Source organism: Stegostoma tigrinum, chromosome 28, assembly GCF_030684315.1.
Source record: "Stegostoma tigrinum isolate sSteTig4 chromosome 28, sSteTig4.hap1, whole genome shotgun sequence".
NCBI classification, from domain to species: domain Eukaryota; kingdom Metazoa; phylum Chordata; class Chondrichthyes; order Orectolobiformes; family Stegostomatidae; genus Stegostoma; species Stegostoma tigrinum.
The window spans coordinates 37,143,059-37,156,697 of record NC_081381.1 but is presented as its reverse complement, the minus strand read 5'-3'; the positions used below and the strand labels follow the sequence as shown (position 1 = coordinate 37,156,697).

The window sequence follows — 13,639 nt, the reverse complement described above, 5'->3', positions numbered from 1 at the left end:
TCATGGATAGGGTAGATAACCCAAATCTTTTCCCCAGGTTAGGGAGACCAAAACTAGACGGCAAAGGTTTAAGGTGAGAGGAGAAAGATTTAAAAGGGGCCTAAGGGGCAACTGTTTCTTGGAGAGGGAGGTGTGTGTATGGCATGACCTGCCAGAGAAAGTGGTCAAAGTTGGTACAATTACAACATTCGGAAGGTATTAGGATGGGGAAATGAACAGGAAGGGATTGCAGGGATAGGAGCCAAATGTTGAGAAATGGGACTAAATTAATTTGGGATATCTGGCTGGTATGGATGAGTTGGACTGAAAGGTCTGTTCTGTGATGTGGAGCTCTATGATTCTATGACATGGTTTTGATCACTTGCTCCTCTAAGATGTCAAACTAGTGCAAACAAGTTACAAACTGGAGGCATGTGGAAGTACACAATGAAAATAGTACAATTTATTTGTGGATAAAACTCCACGAAGTGTTCAGCACCAAAAAGCTTGACGGTATGTACCTGAACATTGAAATATTTAGATTTAAAATAAAAGACTAGTGTCTGACTTGGTGTTACTGAAAACCAAACTTAGTATAAATAAGGCCATCGGAACAGGGGCGTTGAGGGACAGCAGCACAGAGCTGGTCAAGCGAATGTTGACATGTTTTCTATATTCAGCTAAGGCAGTGTGAGAAATATCCTATTGCTGGGAGATACCAGGCTGGTGAACACCTGCAGCCTGATATCTACACCCAGTGGAACACGCTGCTGGAACTCTACCTTGTTTTGGAATTATGTGGGTTACTTTCATAATGGATAACAAATTTGAGAAAACTTGATGCATTGTTAAATTCCATGTTATCCCTCATGTCTGCAAAATCATTCACCCTCAGGACCATGACAATGAAGCCTGCTCAATAGACAGAGACCATCATTACCAACCCTACTTACCTCTATGTTGCACTTGTACTTGGGGCCCCAAGGAATACAAAGCTTTTGGTAGATGCTGCAAGGTCAATTTTTAACCCTTTGGGTGTCTACGGACTTGGAAACAGCACTGTATCCTCTAAACAATGATTTTTAAAAATTCATTTGTAGGATGTAAGCATTACTGCCTAAGCCAGCATTTATTGCCCATCCCTAATTACCCCTTGAAAAGACAGTGAGCTGCTTTCTTAAACCGCTGCCATCCAGACTGTGTAGATATCCCAACAGTTCTATTAAAAAGGGACTTGCAGGATTTTCCAGGACAGTGAATGAAGAGAAATTTCCATGCCTGGATGGTGAGTAGCCTGAAAGGGAACTTTAGGATCATGGTGTTCCCATGTCTCTGCTGCCCATTTAGGTGGTAAAGGTCACAGGTTTTGGAGGTGCTGTCAAGGAGGCTTGGTGAATTTCTGCAGGGCATCATGTGAATCATACACTGTTGGCACTACAGTATATGTTGGCAATGGAAAGGGTCAAAGAGTTGGATAATGTGCCAATCAAGCGGGATGCTTCGTCTTGGATGCTGTCAAGAGTCTTGAGTGTTGTTGGAGCTGCACCCATCCAGGCAAGTGGGGAGTATTCCATCACACTCCTGACTTGTGCTTAGAGAGGGCGGACAGGATTTGGGGAATCAGGAGGTGAGTTACTTGTTGCAGATTTCTGGAAGACTAGTCTAAGAAGAGCATTGAAGACATATTTTGGGTCACACAAATGTGTACCTGTGGCAATCAACAATACCATCAAACATTAAACAAATTCTGTAAATCCAAAAAAAAGGCATATATGGGACAAACTGACTGGGCGTGTGGTATTAATACTGGCTGTTAAAGGAACACTGACAATAGAAATAGCACCATTGATAAACACCTAGGTCCCACTACTGGGATACATCAGGAAATACAGAGCCTGGTGTCAGCCTAATCCACAATCTGTCCCTTGGAAAACTCACTCAGATTTTCACTTCTACCTCTCAGGCACGAGGTGGTCCAGGAGTTTTGGAAAAGGAGATGTTAACCACTGTTGGTTTTTATTGAGTGGGTGAATGAGAACGCCGAGAGCACTGGCAACTTGAAACGTTATAGAAATTCATGGGAGTGGGCATTCAAAGTTTGTCTGTGACATGGAGTGTAGCATGAATGGCGTGGAGCATTCTCCACTTAGCACTTACCTACAGGCAGCTTGTTGCTACAATGAAGTCTTTCCAGGTTCTTACTAGATCATCACAGTCAGAGGTTTCCGTTTCACTGGAAATGAATTCAGGTCAGGAATCCTCCTACTGGCTCAGCAGGGGAAAGCATTGACCTGTGAGCATGGATAGTTCAAGGTCAAACCTGGAGCCTGTGCTGCATTATCTGATCTCTCCAGGAGAGATTCTCTTAGTGTTATATTTGCCTCCCTAGGTAGGAACATCTTTGAGAATTCTGCTTCCTAACTGCTACTAGATAATGAAACAAAACAGAAATTGCTGGAAAAGCTCAGCAGGTCTGGCAGCATCTGTGAAGGGAAAAACAGAGTTTACGTTTTGGATCCGGTGACCCTTCCTCAGAACTGTTCTGAAGAAGGGACACCGGACCCGAAACATTACCTCTGTTTGCTCCTTCACAGATGCTGCCAGATCTGCTGAACTTTACCAGTAATTTCTGTTTTGTTTACTGACTTACAGCATCCGCAGTTCGTTCGGTTTTTATTTGCTATGAGATAATCGCTGTTTAAATCTGACTGTATGAGTGAACGTGCCTGAGTGACAGTGTACATAGCATTGAGGAATTAGAAGTAACAGAACCAGAGTGTTCCGCGATACACATACCCCTGTAAAGCACAGAGGAATACAAGTGAATACAGTCACTATCTACCCTCTTTAAATGATGTTGTCTACGAATGCTTTGAGTGACAACAGTGAAGCCATTTTTCTTTCACAAATGTACTACCTTAAAAAAATGTGTGAACACTGCAGAAACTGGAGCGGATCCAGTTCACGATACTGAGTGCCAGTAGCCCAGACAGTTGAGGTTGGACAACATTTACATTTTTGTTTGTTGTCGCATTTGTGCGCTAAAGATCAGAGACTTCAACTATTCACACAGGAACATTTGCAGACTATTGCTGTGTGGGTGGGCAAGACTCCAAACCTGAAGGGTTGGAAGTGTAGGCAAGATGTGACAATGCAGGCAGGTCAAAAGCAGAAGATGTCATGCTCTGGGACTGTCAGGGGGAAGAGAAAACAGGATGAGGTATTGGGTTTCTCAGTTTCTCAGGCCCAGAAGTGGATGACCATAACTGCGAGCGACTGAAAAAGGAGCAAAACACAGGGAACTGCATGGTGCAGCCCCAATGTGAGTCTTTGTAAGTTACATTACAATTCCTGTTTCTCAGGGGCTATGTTCGGAATGGCTTGGTCTTTCTGATCTAAGGTAGGAGCTGTTGTCCCTGGAGTGGAGTCTAGTGTGTTTATTGTGGAGGATTCGGAGACGGGTGTCTGTTCCTCCTTCTGTTCCAGCTCTGACGCTGCTGCAGTGGGTGGCTCGGGGGCAGACTGGACGGGCGAGGCCTCAGTTGGTGCGTCTTCGGACCCCGGGGCACTGAGGACATCTTCATCGTGCTGCAGCTCCTCTTCGGCCCCGAACAACATCTTCACCAAATCATCAGCCGCGATTCTCTCCTGTCAGACACAGAGCGAGTGAGCTGTAGCACGGTCTCTACCCAAAGCCATAAACCCCAAAGACTAGGCCCCAGTGCCTTTGTTCTGTGGCACGGTGGAGTTCTGATTTATCTCAGATCGCCTTTCCAGTTACCCTCCACCCTCCCTCCACTCCTGCCTCTCCTCAAGCCACTGGGTTTAAATCAGAGCCAGTTGCCCCCAGGTTGTAGCCTGCCTTTGGCCACTCAGTGGGGACCTCTCCGCTCCCTGGGCCCACACAGCTTCTGCTGCCAAGACTGTGTGGAAACAGCAACCCCACTCAAAGGCCAGAGAGAGGGAGAAAGAGAGGAGAACATTCACAAACTGGGATGGAAGGGATCATCGCAGGGCCACAAGGCACATGTTTCAATGCAACTGAATAACCCGATCAACTCACTCCCCTGACACTGTTATTCCCCCCTCCCCTGACATTGTGCCCTCACCCATAGACACAGTGGCCACTCCCTGTGACTCCCTCCCCATGATGCTGTGATCCTGCCCCTTACTCTGTGGCCCCACCCCCAACACTGTGCTCCCTTCTCCGACACTGTGAGGCCCACCCTCCGTGACTATAAGTCCTCGCCCAGCACATTTCCCCCACCCTCACTGTGACCCTGCCCTCTGACACTGTGACCCTGCCCTCTGACACTGTGACCCCACCCCAACACTGTGAACCCCTCTCACCCATCACTGTTCCTTATCCCAGAATTTGCTCTTCATTGACTTGTATCCCCTCCTCTCACATTGCATACCCTCCCCCTCCCCCAACAGTGTGCCTTCACCTCTGTGACACTGCCCCATCCCTGATGTTGTGCCACCTCCCAAGAGGTTGCTTCCTTCCTGTCACTGTCATTCCTACCACTGCATGCCCCACCCCAAAAAAAACAGCCATGCTTCCCTCATAGACCCCATCGCCCCGTTCACTGTGCCATACCCGCTCCTTATGCCGGGGGTCCAACGTGAACCAGAGTGCCACCGCACACCGCTGTCCTTTGGTCACAGCCTGGACTCCATGTGGGTTCTCTGTGCCCGAGGAGAAACCCACCACACGGCCACACCTGGGCTTCACCTTCGCCTGCGGAAGAAGAGATCATTGGAAGGTATCTCTATAATGTCCTTTTACTGAGAAACTAAGGCAAATGGGTCAAGGGTCACAGAACAGGATTCCACCTTAAGGCTGAAAAGAGAAAACGAGAGGTTGCGATATATAGAGAAGCAGAGGGTGGCCTTCCTGGGTGGGTTACAGGTGAAGATGAAAGCTACAGGGGAGCTCAGCTTTTCCTCAGGCTTTTGGAAGGACATAAGGAGATGGTGCAATGTCTCTGAGTGAGGTGAAAGCAGAGTTTGTGGGAACAACATTGGCTATAACAATACGCTAACATTGATGGAAACGGTAAGAGAGGAACTGCCTGCCATCTTTTATGGAACCCCTACAGCATGGAAGCAGGCCAATCGACTCATTGAGTCCACACTGACCCTACAAAAAGCCTGTAACTCCATATTTCTCACCTAACCCGCACATCCCTGGACACTATGAGCAATTTCGTATGGCCTGTCCAGCTAACCTGCGCATCTCTGGGCTCTTCATTTACTGGAGTGGAATGGATGTGCAAATATGAGAGCAGGACTCTTAAAAATTATTTGTAAACGACAAATCATCAAAATGGTTGATAAATAGCAACTTACTGTAATATTTTTTGCATCAATTTCTGTGAATATGAAGTCTCCGCCTTCAAAATCATGGTTTAGATACAGAATGGCACTAGAGAAAATATTGTTTGATTATTAAGAATCCATAACAAGCATTTGTTAGCATTCACAATCCACACCGTGTACACAGCTGCATCATAGAGATGGTACAGCACAGAAGCTGGCTATTCTGCCCATTAGCATTGACTGTCACTCTCTATGCCACCAATGGAGGTGCCTATTGGAAAGAACTGAGGCCAAAAATAGAACAATGGCTGAAACTAGCTGATTCAGGACAGAGCAGGGATTGGCCTTTCAGTTTCACATGTCTTACAGCTGCAACCCGCAAGTAACTGAGGAGGTGGCACATGGCGATGTCACCTAGCACATTTATTACTGAGATAAGGGCTGGTGGTCAAATTCTGCACTTTGGAAATTCTGGAGCAAAATAAATGAGGTAGAAAGAATTAACCATGGGATTGGTAACCACCACACCCAAGCAAGAGGGCACGCGTAGGCTGAAGGGTCCCATGAGCTTTCTTATCTCACTGTGCTCTGGTAGGTAGCTCCCTGGTCAGTGCACCATGGTTGCCTGCTCATACCACTGTTTCTGTGAGAATATGCCCAGTACCCCCTCCCAAACCCCTTCCCATTCCTCTGCAGTTCTCAGGAAAGTCGATATTCCACTAGACTCCACCAATGGCCCTTCAGTGTCTAAAATTGACTGAACCAGAATGTGGCATCACTTTCTCTCCATCTCCTAGTCCCCCACAGGGAGAAAGCAACAGCATACTGTTCAGAAGGTGAGCGATCCCACCTGCGAGTGATGTGGATGTTGGCGTGTAAGTTGACTCTTGAAATCTCAACAAAATCCCTCCCAAGGGGTGGTTCAACTGATCTGCTGGCATGGGTGGCCACCATCTTTGTTGCTTGCCATGTGGGCCCTGTGTAGTGTGTGTTGATGTCCAAAACTCCCATGTGCCTTTGCAGTCTGCTTGGTCACTTGCTCCCAATTATAAGGTATTGGTATGTAGAACATTTGATAGGTGAAAGATTGAGACTAACAGCTCATGCAATTGGTGCTTGCTGTTACTGAGAAAGGAGGTGGCAGCGGTACGTTGAGTATATACAAAAACATGGTTGTTTGGATGCCAAAAAGTTGTCTTATACATTGGGCTGACATGATAGTTGGAAAAGTTGAGACTATTGTTCCTCGTGAATTTTCCTTCCCTGTCCAAAAGTGGCCGCATGCACTGAGAAACAGTAACATCACTGAAATCAAGAGCTCTCTGTGAGATTTCCTGATGTAAACATCTGTTTATTCAAAGGTTTACTTCATATATGCTAACATGTAGCAAGGCCCATTCACTCACCAGCCGCACTGTTCACTGATCTGACTTTGGCACCCGGTTGACCACCATTCAAATTTATCGTTCTCCTGCTTGTTTTTAAATTCCTTCATCTCCTCGTCGCTTTCTATCTCTGTAACTTCCTTCAGCCCCAAACTGTTGCATGACCTTTTCAAACATTTCCAAATTTCTGTTTATGACTACTCCATCTTCAAAGTCTGCAACACTAAATGGATCATAGGCTTCAGGTATGAAGCCAGATGCAAATCCTTTTCTCGATAGTTCCTTTATAACAGGGTGCAGCATGACATATGCAAAACATGTACCAAGAGATTCAAGAAGAGCTTCTTCGCCTCTGTTTTCAGACTTATGAGCAAACTCTCATATATTAAAGTTGACCTTTCTCTGCAACTTCTCTGTAGCTGCAACACTATCTTCTGCATTCTGTTCTAATACCCTAATGTACTTATGTAAATTATGATTTGTCTAGATAGCATGCAAAACAATACTTTTCACTGTATCTCAGTATATGTGACAATAATAAAATCAAATCAAAAACCTGCCTCTATCTATCATGGTGTCAGTTTTTATACACTTTATAAGCAAATGGTCGTTTTAGCTAAATTAATTAGTGACTGTCATTAAAAGTGCATTTTAATGGGAATCAAATCTTCAAAGAAAATGTTAAAAAGATGAAATTAAAACATCATTCCCAGGGCTTATAATGCACTCCAGCCCACCAGTCACAGAAGCTCTCAAATATACCACGGGATGATTTAACTTTAAATGTACTGAATATAATTAATCAATCAATATTCTATTTCTTTGTAACCTTAATAATACAATTTACATAATACTAACAAATCAGTCTGACCCTAAACCTCTCAGTCTCTCTCTTTCTCCTTTAAGACAGCTCATAGCATCCCTACAGGGTGGAAGCAGGCCATTCGGCCCATCGAGTCCACATCACCCATCTGGAGAGCAACCCACCCAGGCCTACTGCCCCTACCCTATCCCTGTAACCTTTCATTTCCCATGGCTAATCCGCCTGGACAGAATGGGCATCTTAGCATGGCCAATCCGCCTGGACAGAATGGGCATCTTAGCATGGCCAATCCACCTAGCCTGCACATCTTTGGAATGTAGGAGGAAACTGGAGCACCCGGAGGAAACCCACGCAGACAGGGGGAGAACGTGCAAGCTCCACAAAGACAGTTGCCTGAGAGTGGAATCGAACCCGGGTCCCAGGTGCTGTGAGGGCATCATCCACCCACTTCTACTACTTCGACCAAGTATTTGGCTGCCCATTCCAAATGCCCTGGTAAGCACCTTGGGATGCTTTGGTAAAGATGCCATATAAATTCAAATTGCTGTTGTTTAAACCAAAGTTCAGTATCTCTGTATAAAGCTCTTGAGGAGGCTGTTAATTGTGATTTTTACCCTTGGCATAAATTTTTTTTAGTCATTCACGGGATGTGGGCATCATTGGCTTGGCCAGCATGTTATTACACATCTCTAATTGTCCAAAGAGCAGTTAAGTGTCAAACATATTGATGTGGGTCGAGAGTCACACACAGGCTGTAGGAACAGTAGTTTCTGTTCCTAAAGTAAACCAGATGGCATTTTTTCCAACAATCGACAATGGTTTCATGATTATCATTAGACTCCTAATTCTACATATTTATCGAATCCAAATTTTGCTATCTGCCATGGCAGGATTTGAACCAGAGTCCCCAGAACGTTACTGAGTTCACTGGATTAATAATCCAACAATAATACCACTGGGCCATCACCTCCCCTCAAAGAGTTTTCAAAGCGTGTTACTGGGTAAATTCATAGAATCATATAGATTTACAGCATGAGAAGAGGCTGTTCGGCCCAACTTGCTTATGCTGCCCAGTTATTACAATTAATCAAGTCCCATTTGGCTGTGTTTAGTCCATGTCTCCCCATACCTATCCCATCCATGTACCTGTCTAAATGTTTCTTAAATGACAAAACTGTACTCGTCCCCACCACTACCCCTGGTAGCCCAATCCCAACACTCACTGCCCTCTGTGTGAAAAAAATTTACCCCCCCCCTTTTGCATCTCTCCCCTCGCACCTTAAGCCTATGCCCTCTAGTTTTACACTCCCCTACCATGGAGAAACGCTGCTGGCTATCCATCTTATCTATGCCCCTCATGATTTTATAGACCTGTTCAAGGTGGACCCCTGAGTCTCCTATGTTCCAGGGATAAAGAAGTTCCAGCCCATTCAGCCTCTTTTTGTAACTCGAACCTGCCAGTCCAGAAAGCACCGTCATAAATCTTCAATTTTACCTGTAATCCCGCTCAGTGTAGGCAGGATGTTCTTTCCGACATTCCAAAGCTTCGGCGTTTAGGATGCAGTTATCAACATGGACTGAGTGGCTCAGATCATCACGATTGCTCTGGGTTCCTAACAGGTGGAAAGGGGAAACCAAGAATTCAAAGTTAATAGCCCCAAGAGACCTGGATTTGTGAACAATTTATTGGTGAGACCAGAGAACAAAGGGGTTTCAGAAAATCTATAACACACACAGGAAAAACTGCAAATACAAGGCAAGTTCACAACATCTGAAAGGAGAAAGTCCAACGTACAGCTTTATAGGACAGCAACAAAGGCTATCAAGGTCAAATTTGTCCTGTTACTTCAAATTATACTCTGACCATATATTGAAAAGTTACAAAATCAGTTAGGAGAGGACTAAAATAAGGCTTGATATAACAACTAGAATTCTGGAAAGAGCAGTGGAAATTAGAGACGGACAAGGAGCTGGGAGGGTGCTTAAATCAGGGCCTGGCGACCTGGGGTCTAGGAAATTCATCATGATCTGATCAGGGTGGAGTCACTGTGCTCTGGCTAAGGGCGGCGTCACTGTGCTTTGACCAGGGGATGGGGTCACTGTGGTCTGGTCAGGGAGGCGGGCCACTGTGCTCTGGTCGGGCGGCGGTGGTCACTGAGCTCTGGTCGGGGCTCCAGAAAGGAGCATCATCAAGGCCCATGATTTCCTGTCTCGGATGGACTTTCCAGAATCATTCACAAATCCATTCGCCATTGTGACAGTGAATGTCAGGTCATTCTGGATAGAGGAAATGTGAGAGTTTGAATAACATTCCTTCCTTTGTCTTTCTAACTTCATCTTTCAGATGCTAACAGAATCGTTGTGTATCTGCAGAATCTTCCACCTTTACAACAATGTACTAACATTAACATCCATCCAAATGCATTGTTTAGAATGTGAGATAGTGATTCATCTTGCCTCAATGAGGAGAGAAAGATGTTAGGAACAGGAAGAGGCCATTGAATGCTTCAATCCTGCTCTGCTATTCAATGGGATCACATTTGATTTACAGCTCAACTTCATTCACTGCATTAGCTTCACATCCCTGGATACTCTCCACCACAAAAAAAAATCCATCCATCTCAGTCCAGAAAGCCTCTGTGGTCCCAGCATCGATCAGCTCTTGCAGAGACAAGGTCCAGCTGGGTAGCTGTAAAGGAGAGCTGTCGGGAAGTTGGACTGCAAGGTGCAGTCATTCTGTGGCATCACCAACAGAAGTATGAGGGGCTATTCTTGGGCGGTGATGGCCTGATGGCATTATCGCTGGACTGTTAATCCAGAGACCCAGGCAATGTTCTGGGGATCCAGATTTGAATCCCATCATGGCAGTTGGTGTAATTTAAATACAATAGAAAATCTGTAATTGAGACTCGATGGTGACCATGATGGTTGGGGAAAAGCCCATCTGGTTCACTAACATCCTTTAGGGAAGGAAACTGCCATCCTTATCTGGTTTGGTCTACATGGAACTTCAGACTCACCGCAATGTGGTTGACTCTTAACTGCTCTCTGGGCAATTAGGGATGGGCAGAAATGTCTTGCTGTGAACCCTTGCCTAGTTTACTGAGCTCAGAAATCAGGTACTGCATGGGATGACATTGGTGTAGTGTAATGCAACTGAGCTAGTAATCCAGGCCAACGTTCTGGGGGCTTGGTCTGGAATCCCATTATAACTGATAGCGAAATTTGAATTCTATTTTAAAAATCTTGAATTGTAAAGAAAGTTAGTGATCAATGTTGTGAAAATCCATCTGGTTCACTAATGTCCTTTAGAGAAGGAAACTGCCCATCCTTACCTGGTCTGGCCTACATGGAGCTCCAGACCCACAGCAATGTGATTGACTCTTAACTGACCCCTGGGCAATTAGAGATGGGTAATAGGTAGGGCCCCAGCCACCGAAACTCTCATCTTATGAGTGAATTTCTAAAAAATCCAGATGCTTTGAATTTGGCAGCAGCTCCCTGTAATGTACACCCCTTCCCTGCACCCAGGTCTTTATTTTAAACCTGAGAGGGCACTAAGTAAACCAGCATTTATTGCACAGACGCCAATTAAATGTCTATCACATTGCTGTGGTCTATAGTCACATGTAGGCCAGACCAGGTAAGGATGGCAGATTTCCTTCCTGCAAAGGGCATTAGTGGGCCAGATGGGTTTTTTAAACAATTATTTTTGTAAATTGCTCACTGTTCTTTGTGTGTACTTACCTGAAGCAGATTGGGATGCCCCCAGTGCAGGCCAAACATAAATAATCACAAACCTCAAGTAAGTCCAGAGCAAGTGCAAAGACACGTCAACACAGCAAAGCTGAGACAAAGCCCATCACCTTCCACTGCAGTCCGACAGACGAGGTGTGAATAGGAGAAGTACAGGGGGTTTTCCAGTCTGAAGTAAGACTCAAGGATCCTGCGGGTTTTTTCACTGACATCATAAAACAGCTTCGATGTTTTCAGTGAGATCCTGCCTTGCTGACTGAGCTGCCGGGGAACACATAGTTATAAATAAAAGAGAAAACTCAAAAAGAGAATTGGTGCACAGAGTGAAACAGGAGCTTTTGTCCTCAACACGTATTGTAAGATCGATAATGAAGTGACCCGGAACACCAGAACATGCAAGTATTAAATGTTTGGGAATGACTAATATGGCAACAAATAACTAGGTAAAAGACTTAAATATGTCAACTGAAATGTATTCTCCTCATCATTCTTCTTTTTCTCTTAAGTGCTGCTATATTGCTCCATTCTTTCAGTTCGCTGTTTGGAATCTACAGCAATGTGGTAGACATTTAACTGCCGTCAGTGCAGTTATTATTTCCAGACTGATAATAAGAGGTACTTGTGGGACTCAATGCTCATATAATATGTATCAAACAATAGGTTAAGACTAGAGGGAACTGTTGCAATTGTAAAATTTTTATTAGTTTTTCTTGAAGCAGTTTAAATATTAGGATCAATGAAACAATGGTTACTTAACGTACTGGTTTATTTAAAGGAAGGCACGGTGGCTCAGTGGTTAGCACTGCTGCCTCACATCTCTAGGAACTTGGGTTTGAATCCAGTCTTGGGTGAGTGTGGAGTTTACACATTCCCCTCGTGTCTGTGTGGGTTTCCTCTGGGTGCCCTGGTTTCCTCCCACAGTCCAAAGATGTGCAGGTTAGGTGGATTGGCTATGCTACGTTGTCCATAGTTTCTCGGGATGTGAAGATAGGTGCATTAGCCATGGTAAATGCAATGTTATGGTCGAGGTGGGTCCTGGCAGTACGCTCCTCAGAGGCTCAGTGTAGCCATGATGGCCTGCTTACACAGTGTAGGGAATGTATTCTATGTGTGATTGTCATTCATGTTTCTTTTTAACCTGAATGACATGGTCTCACAATGCGATATTTATTTAATTCTTTGCATGGACAGACGTGTGAGCATGGATTATCTGTGTTCAACACTAAAAGAAAAGTGTTATGCCATTTGTTGTAAACACAAGTTAGAAATGTCACAAGACAAGCCAAGTTGCAATACCTGGTGGCAATAAAATTTGGGCAATCATTATCTACAAATAAACTGGCTCACTCATTGCCTGAAATGACAGAAGTGAACAGCAGTACAGTGCCGGTTAATAACTGGAACAGATCATTAACATAACGGCAAAGTCCTGCCGATGCCGACAATCTGAAATGAAAGCAAGCAGCATCGGAGAACCATAGCAGCAGATGTGGAAAGAGAAATTTGAGCTCAGTACGATTCTTCAGCACTTCGAAGAGGAATCATAATGAACTAAAAATGTCCACTCTGTTTCTCTCTCCACAGATACAGTCAGATCAGCTGAGTTTCTGCAGCATTTTCTGTCTTCTTCTTGGATAGAACATTGACTTGTCTGACAAAAAGACTGGGCACTTGAAATGCTTAAAACTGACGGCGGAAGCACCAACACAGGAGAAAAGAACAGGAGGTTTCAGCACCAGGTCAAACAAAACAAATGCTTGTATTGAGTGGAGTCAAAGGAAGTACAGCTCTGACACAAGGTAGAAGGGACGGATAAGCAGAGAAAATTTAGAAGGTATGAGGGGCAACTTTTTTACACAGGCAGCGGCTCATGTGTGGAATGAACTGCCAGAGGAAGTGTTGCAGGCGGGTGCAGTCACAACGTCAGAGGATAAGGGATGACCTTATAGAGGGTTATAAAATTATTATGGGCATGGGTAGGCTGAATAGCCAAGGTCTTTTCCCAGGGCAGAGGAATCCAAAACTGGAGGGAATAGGTTTAAAATGAGAGGGGGGAAGATTTAAAACAGACGTAAGGGGCAACTTTTTCACACAGAGGGTAGTGTGTGTATGGAATGAGCTGCCAGGGGAAGTGGTGGAGGTTGGTACAATTACAACATTTAAAAGGCAACTGGACGGGTGTATGAATAGGAAAAGTTTAGAGGATATGAGCCAAATGTGACTAGATTAATGTAGACTATCTGGTTGGCATGGATGAGTTGGACTGAGTGGTTTGTTTCCATGCTGTACATCTCTATGACTCTAAGACATTTGGATAAGTACATGAATACGAAATGTTTGAAGGGATATGGGCCAAGCGCAGGTGCATGGGACT

The 13,639-nt window shown here is 44.8% G+C and overlaps 1 protein-coding gene across 1 annotated transcript in view; it reads right to left on the bottom strand.

Annotated features, from left to right (window-relative positions):
- Positions 1-424: 424 nt before the first annotated feature.
- Positions 425-13,639, bottom strand: part of p3h1 (prolyl 3-hydroxylase 1) — a 38,350-nt gene continuing 25,135 nt past the window's right edge. The window contains exons 11-15 of the mRNA XM_048561252.2: positions 11,376-11,526; positions 9,005-9,122; positions 5,332-5,407; positions 4,580-4,720; positions 425-3,627 (exon numbers count right to left, since the gene is read on the bottom strand). Coding sequence (XP_048417209.1) covers positions 3,322-3,627; positions 4,580-4,720; positions 5,332-5,407; positions 9,005-9,122; positions 11,376-11,526 — 792 coding nt within the window. The 3' untranslated portion in view covers positions 425-3,321. The remainder of the gene's footprint in view (positions 3,628-4,579; positions 4,721-5,331; positions 5,408-9,004; positions 9,123-11,375; positions 11,527-13,639) is intronic.